This window comes from Ipomoea nil, unplaced genomic scaffold (genome assembly GCF_001879475.1).
Source record: "Ipomoea nil cultivar Tokyo-kokei standard unplaced genomic scaffold, Asagao_1.1 scaffold2149, whole genome shotgun sequence".
Classification (NCBI taxonomy): domain Eukaryota; kingdom Viridiplantae; phylum Streptophyta; class Magnoliopsida; order Solanales; family Convolvulaceae; genus Ipomoea; species Ipomoea nil.
This window is the reverse complement of record NW_017618577.1, coordinates 969,093-993,329: the sequence shown is the minus strand read 5'-3', so window position 1 is coordinate 993,329 and position 24,237 is coordinate 969,093. Positions and strand designations below refer to the sequence as shown.

Genomic DNA, 24,237 nt, shown 5'->3' with positions numbered 1-24,237 from the left:
TTTATGGTCTTTTGGTGTGTTCTTGAAGTGGGTGTTGAAGGTGAACCTTGTTAGGAGCTTTGAGAGGTGTTATAAGTGAAGGTTTAGTCTTCAAGAGGCAACCCATGCTCTACAAAATCTATTTTGTTTACCTATATGAAGATTTCTTGGATTCTACATGTGATTTTGCTATGAAATGTGAGATGTGATGCATTGTCTTGTGAGAATGCATATCTAAAGCTTGTTATTAGGGTTCTTGTATGCCATTGCTTGGCTATTCCTTTGATTCAAGTCATTTTGTTGTATTCGGTGAGATTTGGCATGTTTTGGACTTGAATTTGAGCTTGGAGTTGAAAATTCCCGAAGAAATTATTTTGGTACAGGTGATGTACTCGCGGGCGGAACGGCGGGTAGTGCACCACCTGCCGCCCCACCCGCGGGGTACAGGTGGTTCGTGGGAGTGGTTCCCGCGGGCGGAACCACGGGTGGAGGTCCATCTGTGGCTCCACCCGCAGGTACGTGTGTGGTGATGTTTGGGGATTGGTTCCCCGTGATTCTTTTGACTCGGTAATTGATGTTTTGACTTCCTGATGTTCTTTTGTTGGGCTTTTGAGTGTCTTCTTGATGTTTCGTATGTCTAGAACTATATGGTAGGAATCCATGTAGGATTTGGTGTCTTGAATCGTGCTAAGTGTTCAACCTTGTGTTTCGTTGAACCATGATGAGTCTTGATTATTCTTCGGAACTATGTTTGGTTTACCCGTTTGATAATCACGCTAGTTTGATGTTGAAATGCTAGTGTGTATGGTTTTTCTTTTCCTATTGTGGATGATAACTTGTGTTGATCATCGTTGTTGTCGGATTGTGATCCTTTCTTGATTGAGTATAGTTTCATATCTTCGTTGTGATCCGTTGATTGATTTCTATGATGAATGTGTGTGTTGGTTGTACCTGGATTGCACGATTAATGGTATGAGACATTAATCACCAAGGTACAGATGTGGTCCTCGTGGTGGTCATGCATGAGTTTGGTGGTTTGTTATCGTGAGTATAGCTCACATGGTTTGACGTTTTTGTGATGTGAATTTGCAATGTACCCTCGTGTACTATGCGTTCGGCGGTTTTGTTTGGCGGTTGTTGGAGGGGGAACGACGGTTCCCGGAGGTAAAGTGGTGGGCTTGGAAGTATAGGGTGGCACTCGGAGGTAAAGGTTGGAACCGTAATAAGGCCGGGGGTAGGCATAAGGTTGGAACAAGGCATAAGGTTGGAACTTGAAACTTGGTACTTAATCTTGTGACATGAAGTGTCATTGTGGCATGAAGTGCCAGTGTGTGGATGCTTATCCTTATCTGTTGAGTTATTCTGTTGTTGCTCATGTCTTGATGTGTTTTGGGATGTGTCTCCCCTTGTCCTTGTTGTGAGTGATATAGAGTCTTGTGGTTGACTTCTATCTTTGGTTTTGAATCGATATATATAGTATTTCGTTTCGAAATGATTTTGTATATACTATCTATTTATATATGCTTTTGACACGTGTTCGTGGGTTACCAGCATCATTCACTGACCGGGCGTCGTCCCATTTATCTATGTGTTTTTCAGGTTCCGAGTAGTTGGCGAGCGCGATAGTGATGGCTAGTTTAGTCACCCAGACTCTTGTAGTTGTGTTTTGGGCATGTGTGCCCCTTTTGCTAGACTTTATAGATTGTCTTTGTTGATGTTTTTGCCTGTGCGTTCACGAGGGTGTGAGCGTGGCATAACACTCTCCGTTTTTGCAGTTTTATATATAGACTTCCGCTGTGCTTTGCTTATGTTTTGTGGTTAGATATGTTGCATATTTAAGTTTAAAATGGCATGAAAATCGGGGGTGTTACAATTCCCATCTCCTCAGCTTGCTTTAAAATGACACTGACAGGATGGGTAAGCGGGGTTAAATTACGTAGGGCGACCAGGCGAGGTCGCTCGTGCTCTCAGTCTTTCCTTGCGGACGAGTGGTTTGGGCGTGGTGCCTGGCTGGGCAGACTAGCTTTCCCAGGCTTCCCACCTTTTCTACCATCTTCTTCATCCTTCTTCTTCCTATCAACCTCCTCTGCTTCCGCATAACGGTTGGCCGTCCTCATAAATCTTCGTAAGAGCGGGGTTGATGAGCGTTCAGCTAATTGTGAAAATATACTGATCTTAGGGCATTGATAAATATCGGGATCGCCGCCTTAGAGTCACAGTCGTAGACATTATTGACCTCCTTTTTCCATTTGTTTAGGAAATCCTTGAGGCTCTCGCCTCTGTCTTGCTTTACTACGCAGAGGTGAGAGAAGGATTTCTTACGGTGTATGCTGCTGGAGAAATATGTCAGGAAGCTTTTGGATCGACCCATCCGAGATGGTGTTGAACCAGTCTTGGGCCACTCCATCCAAGGTAGACAAGAATGCTCGGCACATGACGACATCCCCCGCCACGATCATTACCATAGCAGCCTTATATCTCGTCATGTGAACACGCGGGTCGGTGGTCCCCGTATATGGCTTGATGGCGGGCAACCTAAAATCCCTCGGCAATGGCACGTCCATTATACTCGGGGAGGATGGTGCTACCATCCGTACCTCAGGGTTCCGGCGACTGCTCCCGTGCCTCCACCCTCCTTGCTAACTCCTCGATTCTTCTTTGCAGCCTCTCGACTAGGGCCAACTCGTCAAGGTACCGGCGCGGGGCCGGTTCATCAACGTGCCGACGCGGGGCCGGCTCATCCACGTGCCGCTCGTTTAAGTGTCAACGTGGAGCTGGCTCATCGACGTGCCGTCCATCCAAGTGTCGGCGTGGAACCCGCTCATCAACGCGCCGCTCATCCAAGTGTCAACGCGGAGCCGGCTCATCGACGTGCCGCTCATCCGAGTGTCGACGTAAGGCCGACTCATCAAGGTTGCCAGCGCAAGGCCGGCTCATGAGACTCACCCATCCTCTCTGGGGGTGATCTCTCTGCTTCTCTGTTTTCGTGTCGGCGAGGGCTTCTGGTAGAGGACCCCTCGGGCCGTGATCCTAACCTTTGCCGCGCGGGCGCCCCGTGTCCTAATCGTTCAAGGGCAGAGTTAGAGGGTCCTGGTCGCCGTCTAGCCGGTCTACTTCTTTGGGTGCTCTCCTCTAGACCCCCCGTCCTGGTATGACGTCCTGCGTCTCTCGCCGCACGGGTTGCGTCCTGTTGTTGCTGGCCTTCTACCCTTCGTGGGGACTCAACCTCTATTTCCTGGGGCCGCGGTGGGGGCAATTGGCCTTGCAGTCCTGCCGCTGCATGAGTTAGTGCCGTCGCCGCTTGCCGGATGGCTTCGGCGGTCGCCTGGAGGTTCATGGCTTGATTTGTTCCTCCATTATTGATTTGTTCTCGAAGGTCCCCGGGCCTCCCGTTATTAAGCTGTTCTCGGGGGTCCCCTCCACGATTGTTGGTGAGTTGGTCCCGGTGTTCACCTGAGGCACTGCCGTTGTTCAAGTTGCGGGAACCGTGGGAGCTGCCAGACACCATTCTTTCAAGCTTGCTGTTGAAAGAGGGAATGAGTTGTGTGTGTCGTCGCCTGCTTGAGTGTTGGACTCAGGCTCTCAATGAAAGCACCAATGACGGTAAATATGTTACCGAATAATATTATTATGTAACTGAGACAATATAAGTTGTGTTGCAATAGGTTTGAGTACAGAATAGTCAGCGTGTGTCCTAGTACATAATATTGAACGTGTCCCCCTCCTCATCCAAGAATCATCTACTTATACAGTATAATGGTAACAGCTATAATAATAGGCAATAATGGCCTTCTAATAAGTGCAACGGCTCCCTTTCATAAGTGTAGGCCCCTCAGTAACTGCTCTTTGATGAGGCAGTACGTAACAACTATCATAATGATGAGCTGAGCCATTATCTCCTTGTCTTGAATGAGCGAGGCAATAAATGACTTCTGGCCGTTGGAGTTTTGTCCGTTAGGTTTCCACGGGGCGATGGGTCAGGTGCCTATTGGCAACTCGGGTCGGGTGCTAGCACCATTACTCTGTCAACCATAATCGATGGTCTAAGTGACTGGCTAGCTACTAGGCTGCCTAAGTTCCTCCTAGGCGCTGACCGCCTAGACCTCCTAGGCGTCAACTAGGTCTCCTAGGCACTGACTAGGCCTCCTAGGAACTGACTAGGTCGCCTAGTCGGTCGATTTTTGTTCTCTTCTTTTTTTAAATTGGTTATTTAACCCAAAACGATATCATTTTGAACGAAATAACCTTAAATTGTTCAAACTTCAGATGTTTTTTAAGGTTAATATTTAATATTTTAGTATTAACTATTAAAGTATTAAATAGTTTATAATTATTAAGTCTTAAAAAATTTAAAAAGTTTAAACAAATTTTTAAAAAATAATATAAAAAATACACGAATACCTAGGCGCCGATTAATCGACGCTTAGACGCTCCCGAGCACCTAGCGATTTTTTCAACCATGCTCTTATGTGAAACTTACTTTTCTTAATATTATGGAATGTGATTCACACTTACTCAAACTTTTATAAGTCAAAAATTACACTAAATGTAAGTGTAATTTTCTCACCTTAAATTCTAAAGAAAGTTAATTTCCTTACTATCAAACGCACTCTAAGATTATATGTATTAGATTGTCTTAATTATATCAAATTATCTTTTAAATTTAAATTGCTAGTTTGCTACCAATTAAACCGAACAAACGCTGTAATAATTCCAACAACAATTCAATCATGTGACATGTGTTAACTCTCCACTTCCCCAAAAATTGCTAATAAAGACATCTTTTTAAATTTGGTTTTCCGCTGGTTTTAGTGCGGTAGAAAAGGGCTAGAAAGAGAAAGACAAAGAAAGAAACAACTTCTCCACGAATCGCAACACGACATTAAAACACAAAAAAACAAAGAAACCAATGTATCGTCGTTTCATGCGAGCTTGCTACCACCTACCGGCTTTCCCAGTTAATAAAAGATTCAAATTCAAGTCTTCTCTCTCTCTTTCTGACAGTCCACGCTGCTACACAGTCACCCTCTTCCTACTCTAAACCCATCTCCCATTTTTACAGTCTTTATATATGTTTTTTTAAGCCCCCCTCTAAATAAGATTCGGAAGAATATTATCTCAACATTTTCCAGTAAAAAACAACACTCTTAACTCTGTTTTCTTGATTCTTGAAAGCCTATACAGACATGGCTTCCCTCTCATTCTTCTTCTGGTTATCCACAGTGCTCCTGGCATATCCAAGCCCTTGTCTCACGAATCCTGCCACAGATATCTCTGTCCTCATGGCTATCAAGGCTGGTTTGGATCCACAGAACCTGGTTCTCACTTCCTGGTCACCCAATGCCACTGACCCATGCAACCACTCCTCCTTTGAAGGCATTGCTTGCAATGAGCTTGGCCAGGTGGTCAACATCTCCTTGCAGGGAAAAGGGCTTTATGGGAAGATACCACCTGAGATTGCCCAGATCAAGACCTTATCAGGACTCTACCTTCACTTCAACCATCTTCATGGGGCTGTGCCCAGGGAGATAGCTAACTTGACTCACCTCTTGGATTTGTACCTCAATGTTAACCATCTCTCTGGCTCCATTCCTCCTGAGATTTCTAACATCACTAGTCTTCAAGGTCTCTCTCTCTCTCAATCTTTCTTTATTTGTTGCCTTGAATAAATGGAACCTTTGTGCCCAGATCTGTGGCTGAATATGTGCATTTTCTCAAGGGTAGAATATCAGGGTTTATTGCACTTGTCTTTTGATACATTTTTGGGATAATCTGGTGGGCTCAGTGACTATACTCATATAATGATTCAAAAGGGCTAATAATAATGCTGGTTGAAGGTAAAAAGGGATGTTACCAAGTTAGTACATAAGAGGTAATAGTGGGCTTAATTGTTGCCTTTTCCTACTAAGTCCTCAACACTAAACCAACTATTTGGCTTGCTATAGTCTATAGTTTGATTTACTGTTCAGGACTTAATTTGGACCAACTACTAAGTCCACCTTCACTGTGTCAAAAGTTTGTTTGGTTTGCAGAAAATATTTTAAGAGAAGAGGAATTGAAATTTAATGAAAAAGCAAATTACTAGGAATATGAATTTTATTGTTTGGTTGGTCCAAAAAAATTATTGGAAATACTAATTCTATTGTTTGGTTAGATTTTGAATTGTAAGGATTAATGAGTATAAATACCTATGCTCCTACAAATTAATAAGAGTACTATAATTAAGAAAGAAAACAAGGGACCTCTAATTGTACCCGGGTTGGATTTCCATTTGGAAGATTGTGATTGAGGCTTTATTGGTTATTTGTGTTTCAGTAGTTTGAGAAAGTAGAAAGTATCAAAGAAAGAAAACAAGGGTAAAATAGTCAAATCATATTATTCTCTTCCCATCTTCCATGAAAAACAAAAGCCTTTGGTTTCTTCCCATCTTCTATGAAAAACAAAATCCTTGGTCTAACCAAGGATTTTGTTTTCCTCAAATTTGAAGAATAATTCCATGAACCAAACACCAAAAAAAAAAAAAAAAAAAAATTCTCCTCCACTTTAAAGAAAATATTTTTCGTGGAATTTTTTTTTCATCCAACCAAACATCCCCTTTAGTGAAAACACTGTGTCAAAAGTTATAATTAATAGTGAAAACGTAACTGCCACATTTTTGAGAGGTAGATTGCTATACTTGGCTTACTTGGCTTTTGCTATACTTGGCTTTTTGGCCCTTGCTCAACAATCCCTAGCCACTGGTGTTGGACTTGACCTTTCATGGGCCTCTGGCCAACAATTTTGAACTATTAAGTTGAGAGGATATATAGCTTTTGTGTATGAACTTCTAATGCAGCCTTAAGGCCATGTTGATTACTGATTAGCAAAGTATGATTAACATAATTGCTAGTGTAAATGTAACTTTTATTTACACCTATTTTGCATTTTCCAGTCAAAGAAATTAAATGGACAGTCTGATTGGTTTTGTGTGCCTGCAGTTTTGCAGCTCTGTTACAACAAGTTAAGTGGGAACATCCCTAATCAGCTCGGCTCTCTCAAGAATCTTACTGTTCTTGCCCTACAATCTAATCACTTGACTGGAGCAATTCCTGCAACCTTGGGAGACTTGACACTGTTAACAAGGCTGGATTTGAGCTTTAATCACCTTTTTGGTTCAATTCCAGCTAAACTTGCCAATGCTCAAAAGCTAGAAATTCTAGATATTAGAAACAATACCCTCTCCGGCAATGTCCCTCTGGGTAATTATTTGATCCCGTTATTTTTTTCTATAACTGAAACATGTGTTCTATCTCAACTAAATGCATAAGCCACCTTTAGCATGAGGTTGGCTCTGTCTTTTATCTTAACTAAAAGTCTAAGCTGATAGTTGGACTGCACATTTATGTTTATATATTATATATGCTCAACATCTCCAATGTGCATGTGATTCGTTCTGTGTTTTATCTCAACTAAAAGTCCTGATAGTTGGATTGTACATTTATGTTTATATATTATATATGTTCAACATCTCCAATGTGCATGGGATTGGCTTTGTGCTCCATCTCAACTAAATGTCTAAACTGATAGTTGGATTGTACGTTTATGTTTATATATTATATGCTCAACGTCTCCAATGTCACATACTTGAGATGCTTAATATGCATATAGTATGCCTTACTAGGTCATTGGAATGAAGCTCACCTAACTCCATCCTTTTTTTGTCTTTGTTTGATTGGAAATGATTGAATGAAGCTTTGAAGAGACTGAATGAAGGATTCCAGTACACAAATAACCCTGGATTATGTGGAATCGGGTTTTCTTCTTTAAAACTCTGCACCGATTCTGCATTAAACCCTAGCAAACCCGAACCATTTGGGCCCGGTTCTAATCATCTTCCAACCAAAGACATCCCGGAATCAGCAAATGTCCAGCCACACGCTTTGAACAAGCCAAGAAAACCGCAAACTGCTGTTGTTGTTGTTGGTGTCCTTGGACTAATTGTTGCATTCTTTGCAACGGGACTCTTCACGTTCTCATGGTACCGTCGAAGGAAGCAAAAAATCGGAAGTACTATCGATTCTTCAGATAGTCGACTCAGTACTGACCAAGCCAAGGAAGTGTCCCGAAGAAGTGCATCTCCTCTTATCAATCTCGAGTATTCAAATGGATGGGACCCTCTGGCCAAGGCTCGAAACGGGAATGCAGCATTCTCTCAGGAAGTACTCGAAAGCTTTATGTTCAATCTCGATGAAGTAGAGTCCGCTACACACTACTTCTCGGAGACGAATTTGTTGGGCAAGAGTGGCTTCTCTGCTGTCTACAAAGGAATACTAAGGGATGGTTCTTCTGTGGCTATTAAATGTATTTCCAAGAGCAGTTGCAAGTCCGACGAGGCTGAGTTTAGGAAAGGGTTGAAGTTATTAACCTCGTTGAAACATGAAAACCTCTTGAGATTGAGAGGATTTTGCTGTTCAAAGGACAGGGGGGAGTGCTTTCTCATCTACAACTTTGTCTCAAATGGAAGTTTGTTGCAGTACCTTGATGTAAAGGACAATAAAGATAGGGTTCTGGATTGGTCTACCAGAGTATCTATAATCAAAGGCATTGCAAGAGGTTAGTCCATCAATATTGTATATACAACTTATCTCATGAGTTAGACTAATTAATTGATTGGATTCAATCTTTTAGTGTGGTTTATACCATGGGTGCATTATAGCCCAATTGAATGATTTTGACCTAACCTTAGATTATAACATGGTATCCGAATCTGTTTGGTCCACTTTGTGTTCACCCGTTGTCTGCTCGTGGTATTAGTGGCGTCCAAGCTTTCGCTTCAAGAAGAAGGTTCAATCTATCCACTTAAGGGGCAGTGTCAAGAGTCTCACATTGAAAAAATAAGAGACAACATGTGTATTATAGCCCAGTTGCATGACTTTAGTCCAACCTTAGATTATAAGGTGGTATCCGAATCTGAACCTTAGATTATAAGGTGGTATCCGAATCTGTTCGGTCCACTTTGTGTTCACCCGTTGTTTTGCTCGTGGTATTAGTGGTGTCCAAGCTTTCGCTTCAAGAAGAGGGTCCAATCTGTCAACTTAAGGGGCAGTGTTAAGAGTCTCACATTGAAAAAATAAGAGACAACATATAGATCTATAAAGCCATGGGTTAGATTAAATTGGATTCAATCTTTTAGTGTGGTTTAAATCATGTGAATTATAATCCAATTGAGTGACTTTGGCTCAACCTTAGATTATAACAGGCTCAATGCATATTATTTTCTGTTGGATTTCTAATACTCACTCTATATGTTCAACAGGTATTGAATATTTGCATGGAAACAAAGGAAACAAACCTGCTCTAGTTCACAGAAACATATCAGCTGAAAAGGTACTTATCGATCACCGTTACAATCCATTGCTCTCCAATTCCGGCCTGCACAGACTTTTAGCAGACGACATCGTCTTCTCAACCCTCAAGGGAAGTGCTGCGATGGGCTACCTGGCTCCCGAGTATACAACCACCGGCCGCTTCACTGAAAAGAGTGACATATATGCATTTGGTGTGACCATATTTCAGATTCTCTCTGGGAAAATTATGGTCAGCCACTCGAATCATCAAGGGGCGGAATTGGGCAGATACGAAGAGTTCATCGATGGAAAACTGCAAAGGAACTTCGTGGAGTCTGAGGCCGCGAAGTTGGGAAAGATGGCTCTACTTTGCATTCATGAATTTCCAAGCCAGAGGCCAAGCATTGAAACACTAATGCAACAAATACACGATATTAGGGATTAGCAATTAGCAAAGTAGGTACCTTTTCTCCCCGGACATATATCAAGGAAGCCTTTTCTCTACCTGTGAGAATATATGCACTACAACTTTGTATTGTAGAATGTTAAGTGTAGTCAAGACTAGTATGATTGGAATTTGGAAATGCAATTCTTGTTTATTCCATATAATCAAGCACTCAAGGCAAGGTCTTTCTTTTGCACTAATGCCATATCGAAAACACATCACTAATGCCAGCATTCTTGGCTAACTAAGCCAAATGCCGACCTTCATTCAATGTTAATTGTTACAACCTTTTTATGTCTCGCCCTGGATGGGCGTGCCATGACATTAAGGTCGGGCCTTAGACCTCGAAACCCCTCTCTAAATGGAGAATCCCGATTTGTCATTGTGAACGAGTTGCCAGTTGACCCTGTATTGTAGTTGCGCCCGACATTCCATCCAGGTAGATGCTTATTGGCATTACATTTCCAATCCCGGTCGAAACCAACTAATTCATCTATAATGAAAATATTAGTAAGTTCTTCATTCACATGGTTATAATGAAAGATAAGGGACAAGAGTCATGTATCCAAACTCAATACCTTCCTCCAAATTGTGCAAAGTCTCCACTGTATCCACCTTGCCATTTGATTTAAGCTTCCTTGTGAGTGTGTGCCCCTACCAAAATGATGAAACATCTTAGTTGCTACTAGGGAAAATTGTAAAAAATGCCCCTCTATAATATGTCAATTATCAATGTCATTCCTGAATTATGAGTGGTGTAAATGTTACCCTTCAATTATCAAAATGGTGCACATATAGCCCCTCCCGTAACGAACCTGTGGTTCCCCACTGCTGTCCATCGCTAGTACTTCGAATCGATGGAGGGAAAAAATAACTAAATTACATATTTACTCCAACTTAACGGTGTCGTACACTAACGGGGAATCACATGTCCGTTACGGGAGGAGCTATAAGTGCACCATTTTGATAATTGAGGGGCAACATTTACACCACTCATAATGCAGGGGTGACATTGATAATTGACATATTATAGATGGGCATTTTTTACAATTTTCCCTTGCTACTAAATTGTGTACCGTAGGAACTTGATTGAATCCAATGCTAGTCTAACCCATAATATTATCTCTTATTATTATTATTATTATTATTATTATTATTATTATTATTTTTTGCAGTAAGGGTCAAATAGGCCACTCAATTGCACACCAAACTGCAATTGAGCCATCGAACTCAAAAAGAATGTAACTCTGAACACGCAAACTCATGCAATTCAACAAAAAATGACATGTTTACCCGTAAACATGCTGACATGGTGGTTATAAGTGTTTGGTTAATTAGCTTTTTTCAACTCCAAAATGCTAAAATTCAAAAAGCTATTACAAAGAAACTTTTTCAATTAGCTTTTTTCAGAAAAGAAATTATACCAAACACCTATCAGCTAACAGGTAATGTACCAAACACTTTTCTACAACGGCTAATGTCATCAACTAGTTATACCCTCTAATTAACACAATCAGCTAACAACTAACAACTATCAGCTAACATGACGGTGCATTTAACAATCAAAATTAACATTTTCATTACCTCAAAAACTAATTCTTCCATAATCTTGACAATTTATGAACCGAATGTTATTACCCCTATAACTGAAAGATTCAAATTGATTATTTGCCTACAATTGTAGGACTAAAATTTCCATTATATATAGCACAAGATAAGCAAATACCTTATCATGAATTCCTCTGGAGACTGTGTGTGTTGCTTCACCAGTTGTAACATCTGCATGTTTGGTCTCCTCCCAGACCCTCTGATTTCCCATACAAAAGGTCAAATGAAAATACTACTATATAATAGAGAAACTCCTTAAAAGAAATTCAAAGGAGCAGCTTCTTACACCATCACTTCCAGTCTGGCGAGTTGTTGTGGCTGTTAAATAGGCTCCATGTATTCCACCATATGTTACTCTTCTGTAGCCCACACTTTGAGTTCCTTTAATGGGACCAAAGGATACATTATTTTTCCTTAATTTCTTGATCTCGTTATGGTCTATCAAAAGAATAGGAACCGGGGTCATTCACAATAATAGGCTAGCAGTGATTAGGAAAACAAACTTGCAGAACACTGAAGCAAAACTACAAGTCACGAGTTTAAATTCCAGTCTTCTCGTCAGTTATAGTTAATTTAGGCTGATTTATCTCATTGTGATCCTTTGACAGTTAGATTTACAAGGCGAGGTTTGCTCAGCCCACAATATGAGCTACCTAGACTGGTTTACCTCATTGTAGTCCTTTTGCCAGCTAGGGTCACAATGCGATCGTTTGGCGGCTAGGGTTACAAGTTACCCAGCCCACAATATGAGCTACCTAGACTGGTTTATCGCTTTGTGATCCTTTGTCGGTTAGGATTACAAGGGTCGGATAGTGACGCCGAGTTTCTCTTATCACCAAAAAAAAAAAAACTTACCATCTGCTAGATCCTCAGGGTGCTCAACAACTGGGTTTCTGTTAGCCCAAGAAGTGGACAAAATTTTCTGCCTGTTTTCTCCAAGATCACCTCCTCCATTCTTTTCTACTTCACCATCATCATCATCAGTATCTAACTCCTCAATGACTGGCCCACTGGACCTACTAGTTTCTGGCAAATCATCAGGAAGGGTTGCTTTTGAAGGGGGGCTATTGGATCCAAAAAAGCTCCCAAATGTGAGAGATTTTCCAAAAATGGTGGAAATCTTTTCCCCTAGCTTTCCAAATGTATTGCTTAAGGTGCTGGAACCGTCTTGGTCTCCTCTTCCCCTTTGCATATTGTTTCCACTGACCCCAAAATTATCAGCAGTCAGTGAAACAAAATGGAAAATTCTTCCAAAATAACTAAACCCAAATACCCAATCTTTCTTGCTCACTATGCATGGTAGAACAAGAAAATTGAAGCATGTTCTTCATCTCAACTAAAAGCCTAAGCTGATAGTGGATTGCACAAGCAACAGGTGGATCACCAAATTTTTGAAACATGTGCTCCATCTCAACTAAAAGCCTAAGTCCTAAGCTGATATTTGAATTGCAGATTTATATTGATATATATTATATGCTCAACAGAAATGGGGCACAATACCAATTCTCTCTTGCAAAACAAACTATGCTGAACTACAAGATATCATTCATACACATATACTGTTGCCCGGAGACCGATAAAAGGGTCCAAGTACGTACAACATCCAGAGTCTCGATTCTCAAAAATATGTGACAGTATAAAAAATTAAAATTACACCTTTGCTACTAGCTAAAGCTTTTGGTGTAGTGATAAGGGCTTCAAAGTCAAGTCACAAATTTGATTCTCGGCAAGACAAAAAAAGTTGCATATATAGTGGTAAGCCCATATACCTTGGGGTTCTAGGTATAAATATGCAGGCTATATATGAAGATTAGATAAAAGCACAAAGATCAAAACTTTTTCTCTGGGTTCCTCTTTTCTTACTCTTAAACCAACAATTTGATGTGAACTCTGGTATATTTGCCTACCAAATAGTCTTGGAGAATGGAAAGAAATTGAATTAGCAGAAATTTGGGTTTGGGAGAATATGTTATCCTATCCAGTAACTATATATGACACACGATTGGAACAAAGGTGATTATAGAAATATGAAATGATTACCTTAGCTAGCTGAGCAAGCTACCTTCGATTTGGAATGCTGATCAAGAAGATATGTAAAGAGAATGAACACAAATTTATAATTACTGGGAAAAGTGAACCAATGAATTCGGAAGAAAACTAGGAAAAGGGACACCTGTACGTAGGAAACTTTGTGTTTTTGGTTCTTTGAACCAGAAAATTTGCATGGAACCTAGCTAGATGCTTCTACGCAGTTCGTGAAGTATTTGTTTGTTTGTTTTTTTTTTTTTTTTTTTTGTTGGGGGGGGGGGGGGGGGGGGGGGGGGGGGGGGGGGGGGTGTGATGGTGTCTTTGAACCAGAAAATTTGCATGGAACCTAGATGCTTCTACGCAGTTCGTGAAGTAAAATGCTTAATCAACTATTTTTTTTTTTTTTTTTTTTTTTTTTTTAATATCAAATACCTTGTATGGAGTTTTCAAAAAAACAAAAACTTGTATGGAGGTTTTTGTTCCTCCTCGCCTCAAAATTGAATATTTTGAAAATTTATTTATTTATTTTTTTTTTTTTGAATGCTTGAAAATTTATTTATTTAAAAGTAAATAATGCACTTTTTCATTTATTTTTAAACTAGAGCTAGGTCTTTTTAAATTTATTTTTATGTTTTATATAATACTTTTAATTTGTTTTTTCAGTGGAGCCATTGACTCTTTTGTTCTTTAGTAGATTGAGAAAGTATACATGAACATATACTATATTGTAATAGAGTCAGTAGTACTAAAAAATATAATACTTTTGTTCTTGAAAGTCATTTCAAGTTTTAAAATAGATTCTTGACAATATTACAAATAACACTTTTAACGCTGATTTTTTGACACTTCAGTTTTTTTCGACGTCATTCTAACAGACACAATAAATAAATGATACGACGTGGGTTAAAAAAATCGACGTCTTATAATTTTTTAAATTTTTAAAATATTACATAAATGACTACAATTTTTTACTAAAAACAACGTCGAATATTAATTTAATAATTTTCAGTAAATAAACGACATTGTTCATTTATTTTTAAACTAGAGTTAGGTCTTTTTAAATTTATTTTATATACGTTTTATATAATACTTTTGTTTCCTCAATGGAGCATTGACTACTTCAGTAGGTTGAAAAAGTATATATAAATATATATTACATTGTGATAGAGTCAATACTAAAAAATATAATACTTTTATTTTTAAAATGAGTTAATTTCCAAAATGGACCTTTTTCCTTATTCAGTAAAAAGTAAAAAAGTGGTCCTACTTTGGTATTGCAAAATCAATTGTTATACTATGCACCAGGATTCATATTACATTGTTAACCTTGATCTAAAAATTATATGTCTATAATTATTACATTTTGTACTTGCCATTAATAGTTTTTATATATGTAAACAAATTGAAAACACATAATATAATAATCACAAACACATAACATGATAATCACAGACACAAATTGTTATACCTACAGCTAACAATTTATGTTCTGCACCTGCAGTTAACAGTTTATGTGTTTGTAATTACAATGTGATGTGTCTTTAATTTGTTTACAAATACAGAACAAAGGAGCACAGTTAACAAACAATAGCAGCACTAGAACAGAGTTACACGTGGGTGGGTGGGTGGGTTGCAAACAGATACAATATTGATTGCTAAGAGACGAAACACTGGCATCCCTTAACTTGCAAGAACTGAATTACCAAAGAGATTTGAACCACATAACTACAATTCAGAACCCAGAACCTAGCCATTCTTGCATTATCACCAGCATATGCACAGTTCAACTCCCGATTTTACTTGCAGCCACTTAGTTACTCGAAGGGATGCGTACATCTTGTATACAATACAATTGGTCCCACGGGAAAGCTTTCCTCGATAATGCTCCCTAGAATTCCTGACCATCAATGCCAGGCTTCAGTGGATATTCAAGCCCGTGGAGAGCAGGTAATGATCTTAAATCTTCTTCCGAGTAAGCTGGGATAAACCAATACTGTCTGTCCATCCCAAACACCTGATCCCAAAAAAAGATAGTTAAATATATATATATAAATGGCTTGTGAGAAATGAAGGATGCCAACAGTCCATATCAAAGCCGACGTTTCTTGCAAAATCCTTCATTTCTTTCACCCTTTCTTGAAGGATTGTGAAATGCTTTCCACTATGACAACTCTGGTTCTTATACAAATATATAGGAAATTCATGAAAATTTCATAACAAGCTTCCGCTAAAATTCTATTGGAACTAACCTTCATGATGATGGTGCTAAAGGAATATATATATATATATATATATATATATATATATATATATATATATATATATATATATATATATATATATATATATATATATATATACCCGTGCGGTTGTGCGGTTAAATCTGAACCATTGATCTTGCCTAAATCAACGTTCAGGATTAACAATGATTAAAAAAACGCGGTGGCAATTTGGTCTTTTTGCATCTAGGTCAAATTTAAGATGCATGGTTTTTGTACTTAAGGTAAGTCAATTGTTGAAACTTAAGGTGCATCGGCCTAAAGCTTTAGGTGCGTGGTTTTCCTTCTTAAGGTGCGTGGCTTTTGTGCTTAAGGTACGTGATTTTTGTACTTAAGGTGCGTGATTTTTGTGCTTAAGGTGCGTTAGTTGTTGAAACTTAAGGTGCGTGGCTTTCCTTCTTAAGGTGCATGGTTTCCTTCTTAAGGTGTGTTAAGGTGCGTGATTTGTATGCTTAAGGTGCGTCAGTTGTTGAAACTTAAAGTGCACCATTTTCAAACTTTAGGTGTGTGGTTTGTGTTCTTAAGGTGCCTTGTTTGTGCTTAAGGTGCGTGATTTGTGTACTTCAGGTGCGTCATTTAAAAACTTTAGGTACATGGTTTGTGTTCTTAAGGTGCTTTGTTTGTGTGCTTAAGTGCGTGGTTTGTGTACTTAAGGTGTGCCATTTTAATGCTTAAGGTGCGTCTTTTTGAATTAACGGCACAACCACACGGGAAGCTATACCCGCACCTGAACCCTTCCCAATATATATATATATATATATATATATATATATATATATATATATATATATATATATATATATTATCAATATCTCTTATTTAACACACCAATGAGTCAATAATACAGAATTGTATTGACCTTTTATCTTTTGAAACTTCTTGAAATAAATTTGAAATGTAACACCACTGCCATCAAAAGAAACTTCTAATAAGAGTAAAATAAGGACAATCTACTTGAAATCAACTTACCTGCTCAAAATTTCTTTTTCGACCAAGGTCATATCGCCATCTTGAAGGAGTCATCTTCTCATATGCCTAAAAGCAAGGAAAATCACTGTTCTAGTCACCAGAAGGAAAAAATCAAGTCGAGAAAATTTACTAATTTTAAATTTTCCATTCAAATAACTCGTGTGGTAATTATAAACTTCGTGTTCTATTAGAACCTCTTCAATAGGGTTGCATGAAGCAATTAATTCAGGAATATTACAAACTGTTTCATTAGGGTTGCATGGAGCAATTAATTCAGGACATTTAATGAAAAATGTTTGCCATTATAACATCCAAGCAAGCTACCATGTACTAAATGCATAATACATTTCAGCCAAAATAGTTGCAACAGCTAGCAAATGTAAAGCATGGAATTGCTTAGGCAATTTCTTTCTCTTTGTATAAGAACAGTAGCACAAATATTGTACAAAATGATTTTAGCAATCGAGGGAAGATATGCTTAATATAAATGGTAAAGGGATAAATGTAAGGGACCAAGGTTATCAAGGCAGACTTTCTAGGCGAGATGCCATTGACTGCCTAGTCGACTAGTCAACCGCCTAGGCGATGACTAGGCGATGAGTATTAAATAAATAAAAAGTATATATATATATTGAAAATATCTTGTCTTGGGCAGCCTTTTTGCTGGCCTATTTACTTCAAGTAGATGAATAGTTTTTCCTAGAATAGTGAACAGTCTAGTATTTATTGTATATTGAAAATATCTTGTCTTGGGCAGCCCTTTCACAACCCTATTTACTTCAAGTTGTCTTGAGAAGATGAATAGTTTTTCCTAGGGTGGTGAGAAGTCTACTATTTATTGATAACATGCCAGAGTGAGGTAGTGGGTTTTGCTCGGAACAGGAGGACACGCCGGAGCTGGTACTGCGCCACCATTAGAGCCACCACGCGCCGCTGCTCCGACACCACGCGCCGGCGCGTGAGGCAGATTCCGGCGGCTTCTCCGGCTGAAAATTACACCGGTCAACTTAGTGTGTAGGTTCAGCCCATGTATGTTTTGTGGAGTTTTGGGTTGTATTCTACACTTAGGAGAGGCGAGCACATTAGGCCAAGACCGAACGCCTAGGCGACGCCTTGATAACACTGTAAGGGACAATAACAGGTTTTACTGAAAGGACAACTAATATTTACCTCAGCATTCCCATTCTTGACTCCTTAATAACAGGGAAAGGGGGAAGGAGGGGGGGGGGGGGGGGGGGCGGGGGGGAGAGAGAGAGAGAGAGAGTAGGTTGGAGTTGCAATAACTTACTTGCATAAGCATATAGATGCCTCAAATGAGGCCTAATGATATATAGAGCTAAATAGCTAGATGATACCTCGATGGTTGTGGTATTCCTTGAGACCAATGAGATATGCATAATCAAAAATCCCAGAACACTCAAAGCAAAAGCAAGGTTCAAAACTGGAATGCACAAGGGTGAATTAGTACTTCAAAGAAAGCAGGATTGAGGAGACAGATTGGAAGAGAGAGGCTTTCTACAACTTACCAAAAGCAAGAAACGTGGTTGCGAGATCTCCTGCAGAACCAGGTATGTCTACATCACCAAAGAATGCTAGGAAATTTGGCAATAACGATAAAGTCACAAGGGTGGTCTCAAGAAATGTGTAGAACTGCAAATAATAAAACAAAATTTGCTTACATTTCTTTCCCTGTGATGAACAATGGTCAATAAAAAGTTCAAAGGTTATTAACCATAATAAGGATTCTTTGTATACATCTGTTTATGTATTATGTAATTACATGCAACTTAATGCATAACTATCCAGATTTGCTTATCTGTATAATCAGCATATTCCTTTCCTTCTCGTAAATGGCCAGGTAAATCCTATAATGAATTAATGATAATGCTTTGTAATGAATAAACCCTCTCAATTATGACTATATTTAAATAATAAACAAAATTAAGTAAATAACAGATCTAAATGTTATAAATGACTCTCCTACATTTTATTCCTCATTCTTTCCACCTTGGAGTGTTACCCCAGGCCCAGGATATGCTCAAAATGCTTTAACCTTTAATCAATAGAGTAAGTAGAACCTATGCATCAAAATATGTTACTTGTACATAAAATCAAAGATCATAAATCCAAAAAGGCAAGGTATTTGTGAATTATCACTAACCAATGCATGAATGGCTCAGATCATTGCAAGTTCATGTGACCAAATAATATCTACGGACCAGGTGGTAGTTTGGCCTTACCTCTAAAAGCCCGTATTTCTGTTTTTGTGTATGAGGAACTCGTAACAAAATTTTTAAGACATTATTATTTTAATTTTTTATTATAATGGATGGGTCTATAAAGAATCTGCACAAGAATGTGGCAACGACTTCTCAAAAACCAACATTATCTAAAATTAGGGTATTGAGGATGTGCCAGTCCTATATTGATGCACATTTTTAAAGCTTAGAAACTCAATAAACCCCTCAAAAAAAAAAAAAAAAAAAAAAAAAAAAAAAAAAAAAAAAAAGAAACTCAATAAACCATTTATAAAAATAATGGAAATTTCCTACTTTTAAGTAGAGAAGATAGATGATTATCCATTTCAATGGCAACATTATATGCCCAAAAAAATGAAGCAAAGACCCTAACAAAAAAAAATAATATCAGAAGTTCATGCTACTGTATACTTCCTACCTGACACCTGTAGTATTAGCACATTGTCACCTTTAACCACATTGAATAAAGAATACATTCATTTATATGTATATTAGACACCAAATGGAGAGAAAAAATGAAGACCAGCCCGCTTCAGTTGCCATAACATCATGTGCATTTAATGGGATGGGAAAACCCACCTAGGAGTAATAGCACAAATCAAAAAGCAGATACCATACCAGGAAGAGAAGGAAATACTTGTAGTTCAAAGCTCCAACACAATTCACAACCCAGACACAATGATGGTCCATTTTTAAAACGCACCGTCCACCTAAAATATGCAAACCACCAGAATAAAATTGTTCTTGAATTGATGAGGAAAGAAGAAAAGAACATTGAGAAGGCCTGCATAACAAGGAACTCACAGACAGAACAATGATGGCATCTAGGGGGCTTCAATTGGTTGCACTTCTTACAAAATCGGATTCTTGACTGTGCAGTGTCAGGTGGCAAGGAGCCAAATTCTGATGCAGTCAAAGGATCAGTATCCCCCCTTTCTTCATCTGAAGCTGGCTTCCAATTTGGTGGCACACTACCCGGATCCGTAAAGACAACAGAAAAGTAACTCCACAGTAGCATCACCAACTGTAGTCATTGCAGATGAAATCTGTTTTAGTTTTATACTATATTTTACAACATATTCAAAGGAACACTTAAAACGCATCATTTTGCCAAAAAAAAAAAAAAAAAAAAAAGTTCATAAATCCCAGATTCCTAATTACCAGGTCAATGGATTTTTTATTTGTCATTTTAAGTTGTCTTAGCCATACCACCTAGTATCTTGATATCTTCATTTGCTAAAATAAATGTATTACCTTCAAGTCAAATTTGATAAATAAATCCTTCAGACAATCAAATAGCATTAATCAGAAAACTAATTTAGGCGATAGCTGAGGCCTTTCAGACTTCTCAATTTCTAAACCCTGTCAAGTAGCTCATTTTTTACAAAGAACCAACCAAAATTAATAATGTTTAAATCCAATCAAAACTCAACGAAACTCCCAAAAGAAATATATGAATGCGAATTGAATAGCTGAGTAAAAGAAGTATAAGATTAAAAAACAAAAACACTTAATTGCCAATAACATTCAAAATAAAAAGCAATTGGAAATTCGTGGGATTTACCAGGCAGTGAAACAATACTAACACGACGAAGGAGATGAGGATACCAATAACGCCACCGCCGCCGGCGAGCAATGGCCCGTAATTGGAGATGACAACGGCGTAATAAGTGACGCCAACAACCCCGAGGACCAACACGATCATGATTGAGCCCAACCCACGAAGGGCCGTGCAGAACCTAAACACGTTCCAGGCCATCACAGCTTCAGATCTATACATAATCAACCTCCACGAAATTAAGAAAAGATATATCCAATTGTATTTTTCTTTTCTTAAATTGTTGAAATTTCTTATGAATTCATGCAATTTTTTGAATTTTTTTTTTTCAGGGTTTAGGATTCCTCGTGGTATATAGCAAGGAATCCATGGCTAGAGTCGAAGCTCTAAACGTGAAATATTGGGCAAGAACTGTACACGACGATGACGCCGCTGGTTATCTGCGGCAGTCAGTTGGGGTAATGTTGGAAATTCAGTTGGACTCGATGATAATATAAAAAACGTTCAAATTGACCATTAAACTCAACACAAAAATATAACTAGACCATTGAATTAAAAAAAATGTAATTAGATCCTTTAAGTAGTCAAATCTATTCAATTATATCAATTAATAGGTTGATTCTCTCCTCAACGGGATACCTCGTCACAAGGGCGCCTACATAATTATTTCTACTAGAAAATGGGATATTACGTCATTCAATTTACAATAGCTTTTGATAAATTGATGTAAAATATGAATAAAATAATTCTAATAAATAAATATATTTCACGTCGATTTTACTAAAAAATTGTAGATTCTTACATCAGATTTCATAACCCAACATATATATATATATATATATATATATATATATATATATATATATATATATATATATATAACGTCAGTTTCCTTGTGGAATCGACGTTATAAAGATAATTTTTTTTAAACCACACACATACATACATACATACATACCAGGCCCGGCCCTGGGCATGTCTGCCCAGGGCCTTTGCATAGGGCCCCCAATTTTTGGGGGCCCCATATTATTTTAAAAAAAATTATGTATACTATACTAATTCGTTCTATCAGTCGTCAGCTTTCAAAATTCGAACCCTATTCGTTCGGCGTAGCTCGGTCAGTGGCTTCAGCGCATGGTAATTGTCTAATTTGCATTCAATGAATTTGAGTTTTTTTTTTTTTTTTTTTTTTTTTTTTTTTTTTTGAAAACGAATTTGAGTAATTTGACGCAAACATAGTAATTAGTAAATCTCAACAGGCAAATCGCACAAACAACAAACGACAACAGACACAGATTGGATTCTCTAAGTTCTTCAATTCTCTTAACAGGTAATTAAAATTATGTACTATTTCACAATTTTTATTTATTGTTATATTACATGACATAATAATTCTGATTTTAGAATGATATATTCAACAATTTGTTTCTTGATTAATTATGTATTCATAGAGTTTCTAAATAAATTTTTATTTTTTCCTTAGAATTTTATAATTATGTTTTTTAGAAAATATTTATCTGGATTAGAGAAGCGTAAAAAAAAAAATAATAATAATTGAACAACTAACTCAATTTCAAAAGGGAGCTCTTCAAAAATTCATTACAAAAAAATTCAAATAGATGAGCAAAAAAGATGATGCAAAGAAAAAATGGTTAGATGCTAATCTTCATATAGAAGATCAAGATGATTGTGATATTCGAAAAAAAGTTAAATGATAGTGTGCACAACGATGATATGTATCATTGTGACGATGAAAATAATAAGAATGTTGATAGTTGTTTAGAGAGTATTATGCGACGGTGAGTTAACCCCCAAACAGACGGAGGACCAAATAGGACACAAATTCAATACTTGGTGACTAAATTGATCAAAAAAAAAAAGTCGATGGACCATTTTGGTAATTTACTCTTGTTAGATGATGTTGGTCACAACGATAATAGGTATCACTGTGACGATGAAAATAATAAAAATGTTAGATAATTGTTTAGATGATGTTGGTCACAAGGATAAACCAAATTTTAGATGTATTTTTTTATACAATATTTGTATTTTGAATTTTTGACACAACTTTTTGAACAACTATATATATATATATATATAATTAATTGAAAAAGGGGGCTCAAATTAAGATATCGCACAGGACCCCAATTTTTATTGGAACGGCCCTGATACATACATACATATATGATATATATGGGAGGGTTCTTATGAGATCACCTATTTAGGTGAGATTGTGAGATCAAATCCTGTGCATCAATTTTTTTTTTTTTTTTTTAATTTAAAGGTCATGATTGATCAAGAATTCAATTTGTAATTAAATAGAATTAAATGTTTAGTGCGAAATAGCAAACTAATGTATGCTGATTTAATGATTTTTAATTGAAAGAATATATTGTCCATTTTTATAGGAGTTCTAATAATGGTAGGAATGCATCCCATAATTTTTTATTTCCAATTCTTTGCATACGTATCCAACAACACATGTATTGTAATCGTGGGTGCGTATTGATGGCAGTAGGGATGCACACGGCTTCATTGTAATGGTTAGTTACAGAGTGTGCAACGTATCCACATTAGAAATGCACGGGCTTGGTGCTGTGACGCATGCACATGCCACCCTATAGTAGGTATCACAGCGTGTGCAGCGTGCACAATTAACGACTGCACATGCGTGTGTATGACTGTTGCGTCAAATGGTAACCGGCTAAGAATTCAATGTAAAAATTTTGAGTAAATACCACCTATGGTCCCTCGAGTTTGGTGGCATCGCCATCAACGGTTCCTAACTTCCGTAATTACCATCCGTCATCCTCCGAGTTGTTAAAAGTTACCTTCTAGCGTCCTTCCGTTACTTCCTTCCGTCTCAGTCGTCAAAATGGAGGGTAATATTGTCATTTAACTTATACGAAAAGAGTTAATATCAGCCAAGGTCCCTCGAGTTTGGTTGTTTGGCCATCTTTAGTCCCAAGTTTCCATATTCCATTATTTTCCTTCTTTCATATTCTCTTCTTCAAATGTATTATTATTACTATTATTTATAGTTATTATTAAATTCTTATTATTATTACTATTATTTAAAGTTATTATTAAATTATTATTATTATTATTGTTATTGTTATTATTATATTATTAGCATTAAATTATTATTATTATTATTATTATTATTATTATTATTGTTATTATTATTATTATTATTATTATTATTATTATTATTATTATATTCATATTATTATTATTATTATTGTTATGTTATTGTTATTATTAAATTATTATTATTATTATTATTATTATTATTTATTGTTATTATTATTTTTTAAAATTATTATTACTATTATTATTATTATTATTATTGTTATTGTTGTTGTTGTTGTTGTTGTTGTTGTTTGTTGTAGAAATGTACAAATGCTATTATTATTATTATTATTATTATTATTATTATTATTATTATTATTATTATTATTATTGTTATTATTATTATTATTATATTCATATTATTATTGTTATTGTTATTGTTATTGTTATTATTATTATTATTATTATTATTATTATTATTATTATTATTATTATTATTATTAAATTCTTATTATTATTACTATTATTTATTGTTATTATTATTATTAAATTATTAAATTATTATTATTGTTGTTGTTGTTGTTGTAGAAATGTGTAAATGCTATATAGGATGAGTGTATTTAATAAAAATCAGAAAATTAGAGAAATAAAAATCTGGAGGAATGAAAAAATGGAAAACTGAAAAAATTGAGAAGGAAAACTGGAAAAATGGAGA

General features: G+C 37.0%; 3 protein-coding genes across 3 annotated transcripts; 1 reads left to right on the top strand and 2 right to left on the bottom strand.

The window, feature by feature from the left end:
• Nucleotides 1-5,020: 5,020 nt before the first annotated feature.
• LOC109149033 (probable LRR receptor-like serine/threonine-protein kinase At1g34110) lies at nt 5,021-9,909 on the top strand. Its single transcript, XM_019296659.1, has 4 exons — nt 5,021-5,604; nt 6,957-7,217; nt 7,711-8,571; nt 9,275-9,909. Exons 1-4 carry the CDS (start codon nt 5,166-5,168, stop codon nt 9,748-9,750), a joined length of 2,037 nt encoding a protein of 678 aa, XP_019152204.1. The 5' UTR covers nt 5,021-5,165; the 3' UTR covers nt 9,751-9,909.
• Nucleotides 9,910-9,990: 81 nt separating this feature from the next.
• Nucleotides 9,991-13,490, bottom strand: LOC109149034. The gene is made up of 6 exons (XM_019296661.1): nt 13,399-13,490; nt 12,214-12,560; nt 11,645-11,796; nt 11,477-11,557; nt 10,329-10,404; nt 9,991-10,243 (listed from the first exon to the last, which is right to left on the bottom strand). The coding sequence occupies exons 2-6, from the start codon at nt 12,548-12,550 to the stop codon at nt 10,014-10,016; spliced, it is 876 nt and encodes a 291-aa protein (XP_019152206.1). The 5' UTR covers nt 12,551-12,560; nt 13,399-13,490; the 3' UTR covers nt 9,991-10,013.
• Nucleotides 13,491-14,958: 1,468 nt separating this feature from the next.
• Nucleotides 14,959-20,889, bottom strand: LOC109149065 (probable protein S-acyltransferase 14). The gene is made up of 7 exons (XM_019296708.1): nt 20,457-20,889; nt 19,697-19,916; nt 19,511-19,602; nt 18,161-18,284; nt 17,990-18,075; nt 16,635-16,700; nt 14,959-15,400 (listed from the first exon to the last, which is right to left on the bottom strand). Exons 1-7 carry the CDS (start codon nt 20,670-20,672, stop codon nt 15,275-15,277), a joined length of 930 nt encoding a protein of 309 aa, XP_019152253.1. The 5' UTR covers nt 20,673-20,889; the 3' UTR covers nt 14,959-15,274.
• Between the last annotated feature and the right edge of the window lie 3,348 nt (nt 20,890-24,237).

Bases quoted from the DNA above. Each gene is read 5' to 3' on its own strand.
- LOC109149033 (XM_019296659.1), top strand. From the start codon at position 5,166: ATGGCTTCCCTCTCATTCTTCTTCTGGTTATCCACAGTGCTCCTGGCA. The intron at 7,218-7,710 runs GTAATTATTTGA...GATTGAATGAAG, and splicing joins CTCCGGCAATGTCCCTCTGG to CTTTGAAGAGACTGAATGAA. The intron at 8,572-9,274 runs GTTAGTCCATCA...TATGTTCAACAG, and splicing joins AATCAAAGGCATTGCAAGAG to GTATTGAATATTTGCATGGA.
- LOC109149034 (XM_019296661.1), bottom strand. From the start codon at position 12,550: ATGCAAAGGGGAAGAGGAGACCAAGACGGTTCCAGCACCTTAAGCAAT. The intron at 10,405-11,476 runs GTATTTGCTTAT...TCATTTTGGTAG, and splicing joins CCAGAGGAATTCATGATAAG to GGGCACACACTCACAAGGAA. The intron at 10,244-10,328 runs GTATTGAGTTTG...TTTTCATTATAG, and splicing joins TTTGCACAATTTGGAGGAAG to ATGAATTAGTTGGTTTCGAC.
- LOC109149065 (XM_019296708.1), bottom strand. From the start codon at position 20,672: ATGTATAGATCTGAAGCTGTGATGGCCTGGAACGTGTTTAGGTTCTGC. The intron at 18,076-18,160 runs GTAAGTTGTAGA...TGTGCATTCCAG, and splicing joins AACCACGTTTCTTGCTTTTG to TTTTGAACCTTGCTTTTGCT. The intron at 15,401-16,634 runs GTAAGTTGATTT...TTTTGGGATCAG, and splicing joins GAAAAAGAAATTTTGAGCAG to GTGTTTGGGATGGACAGACA.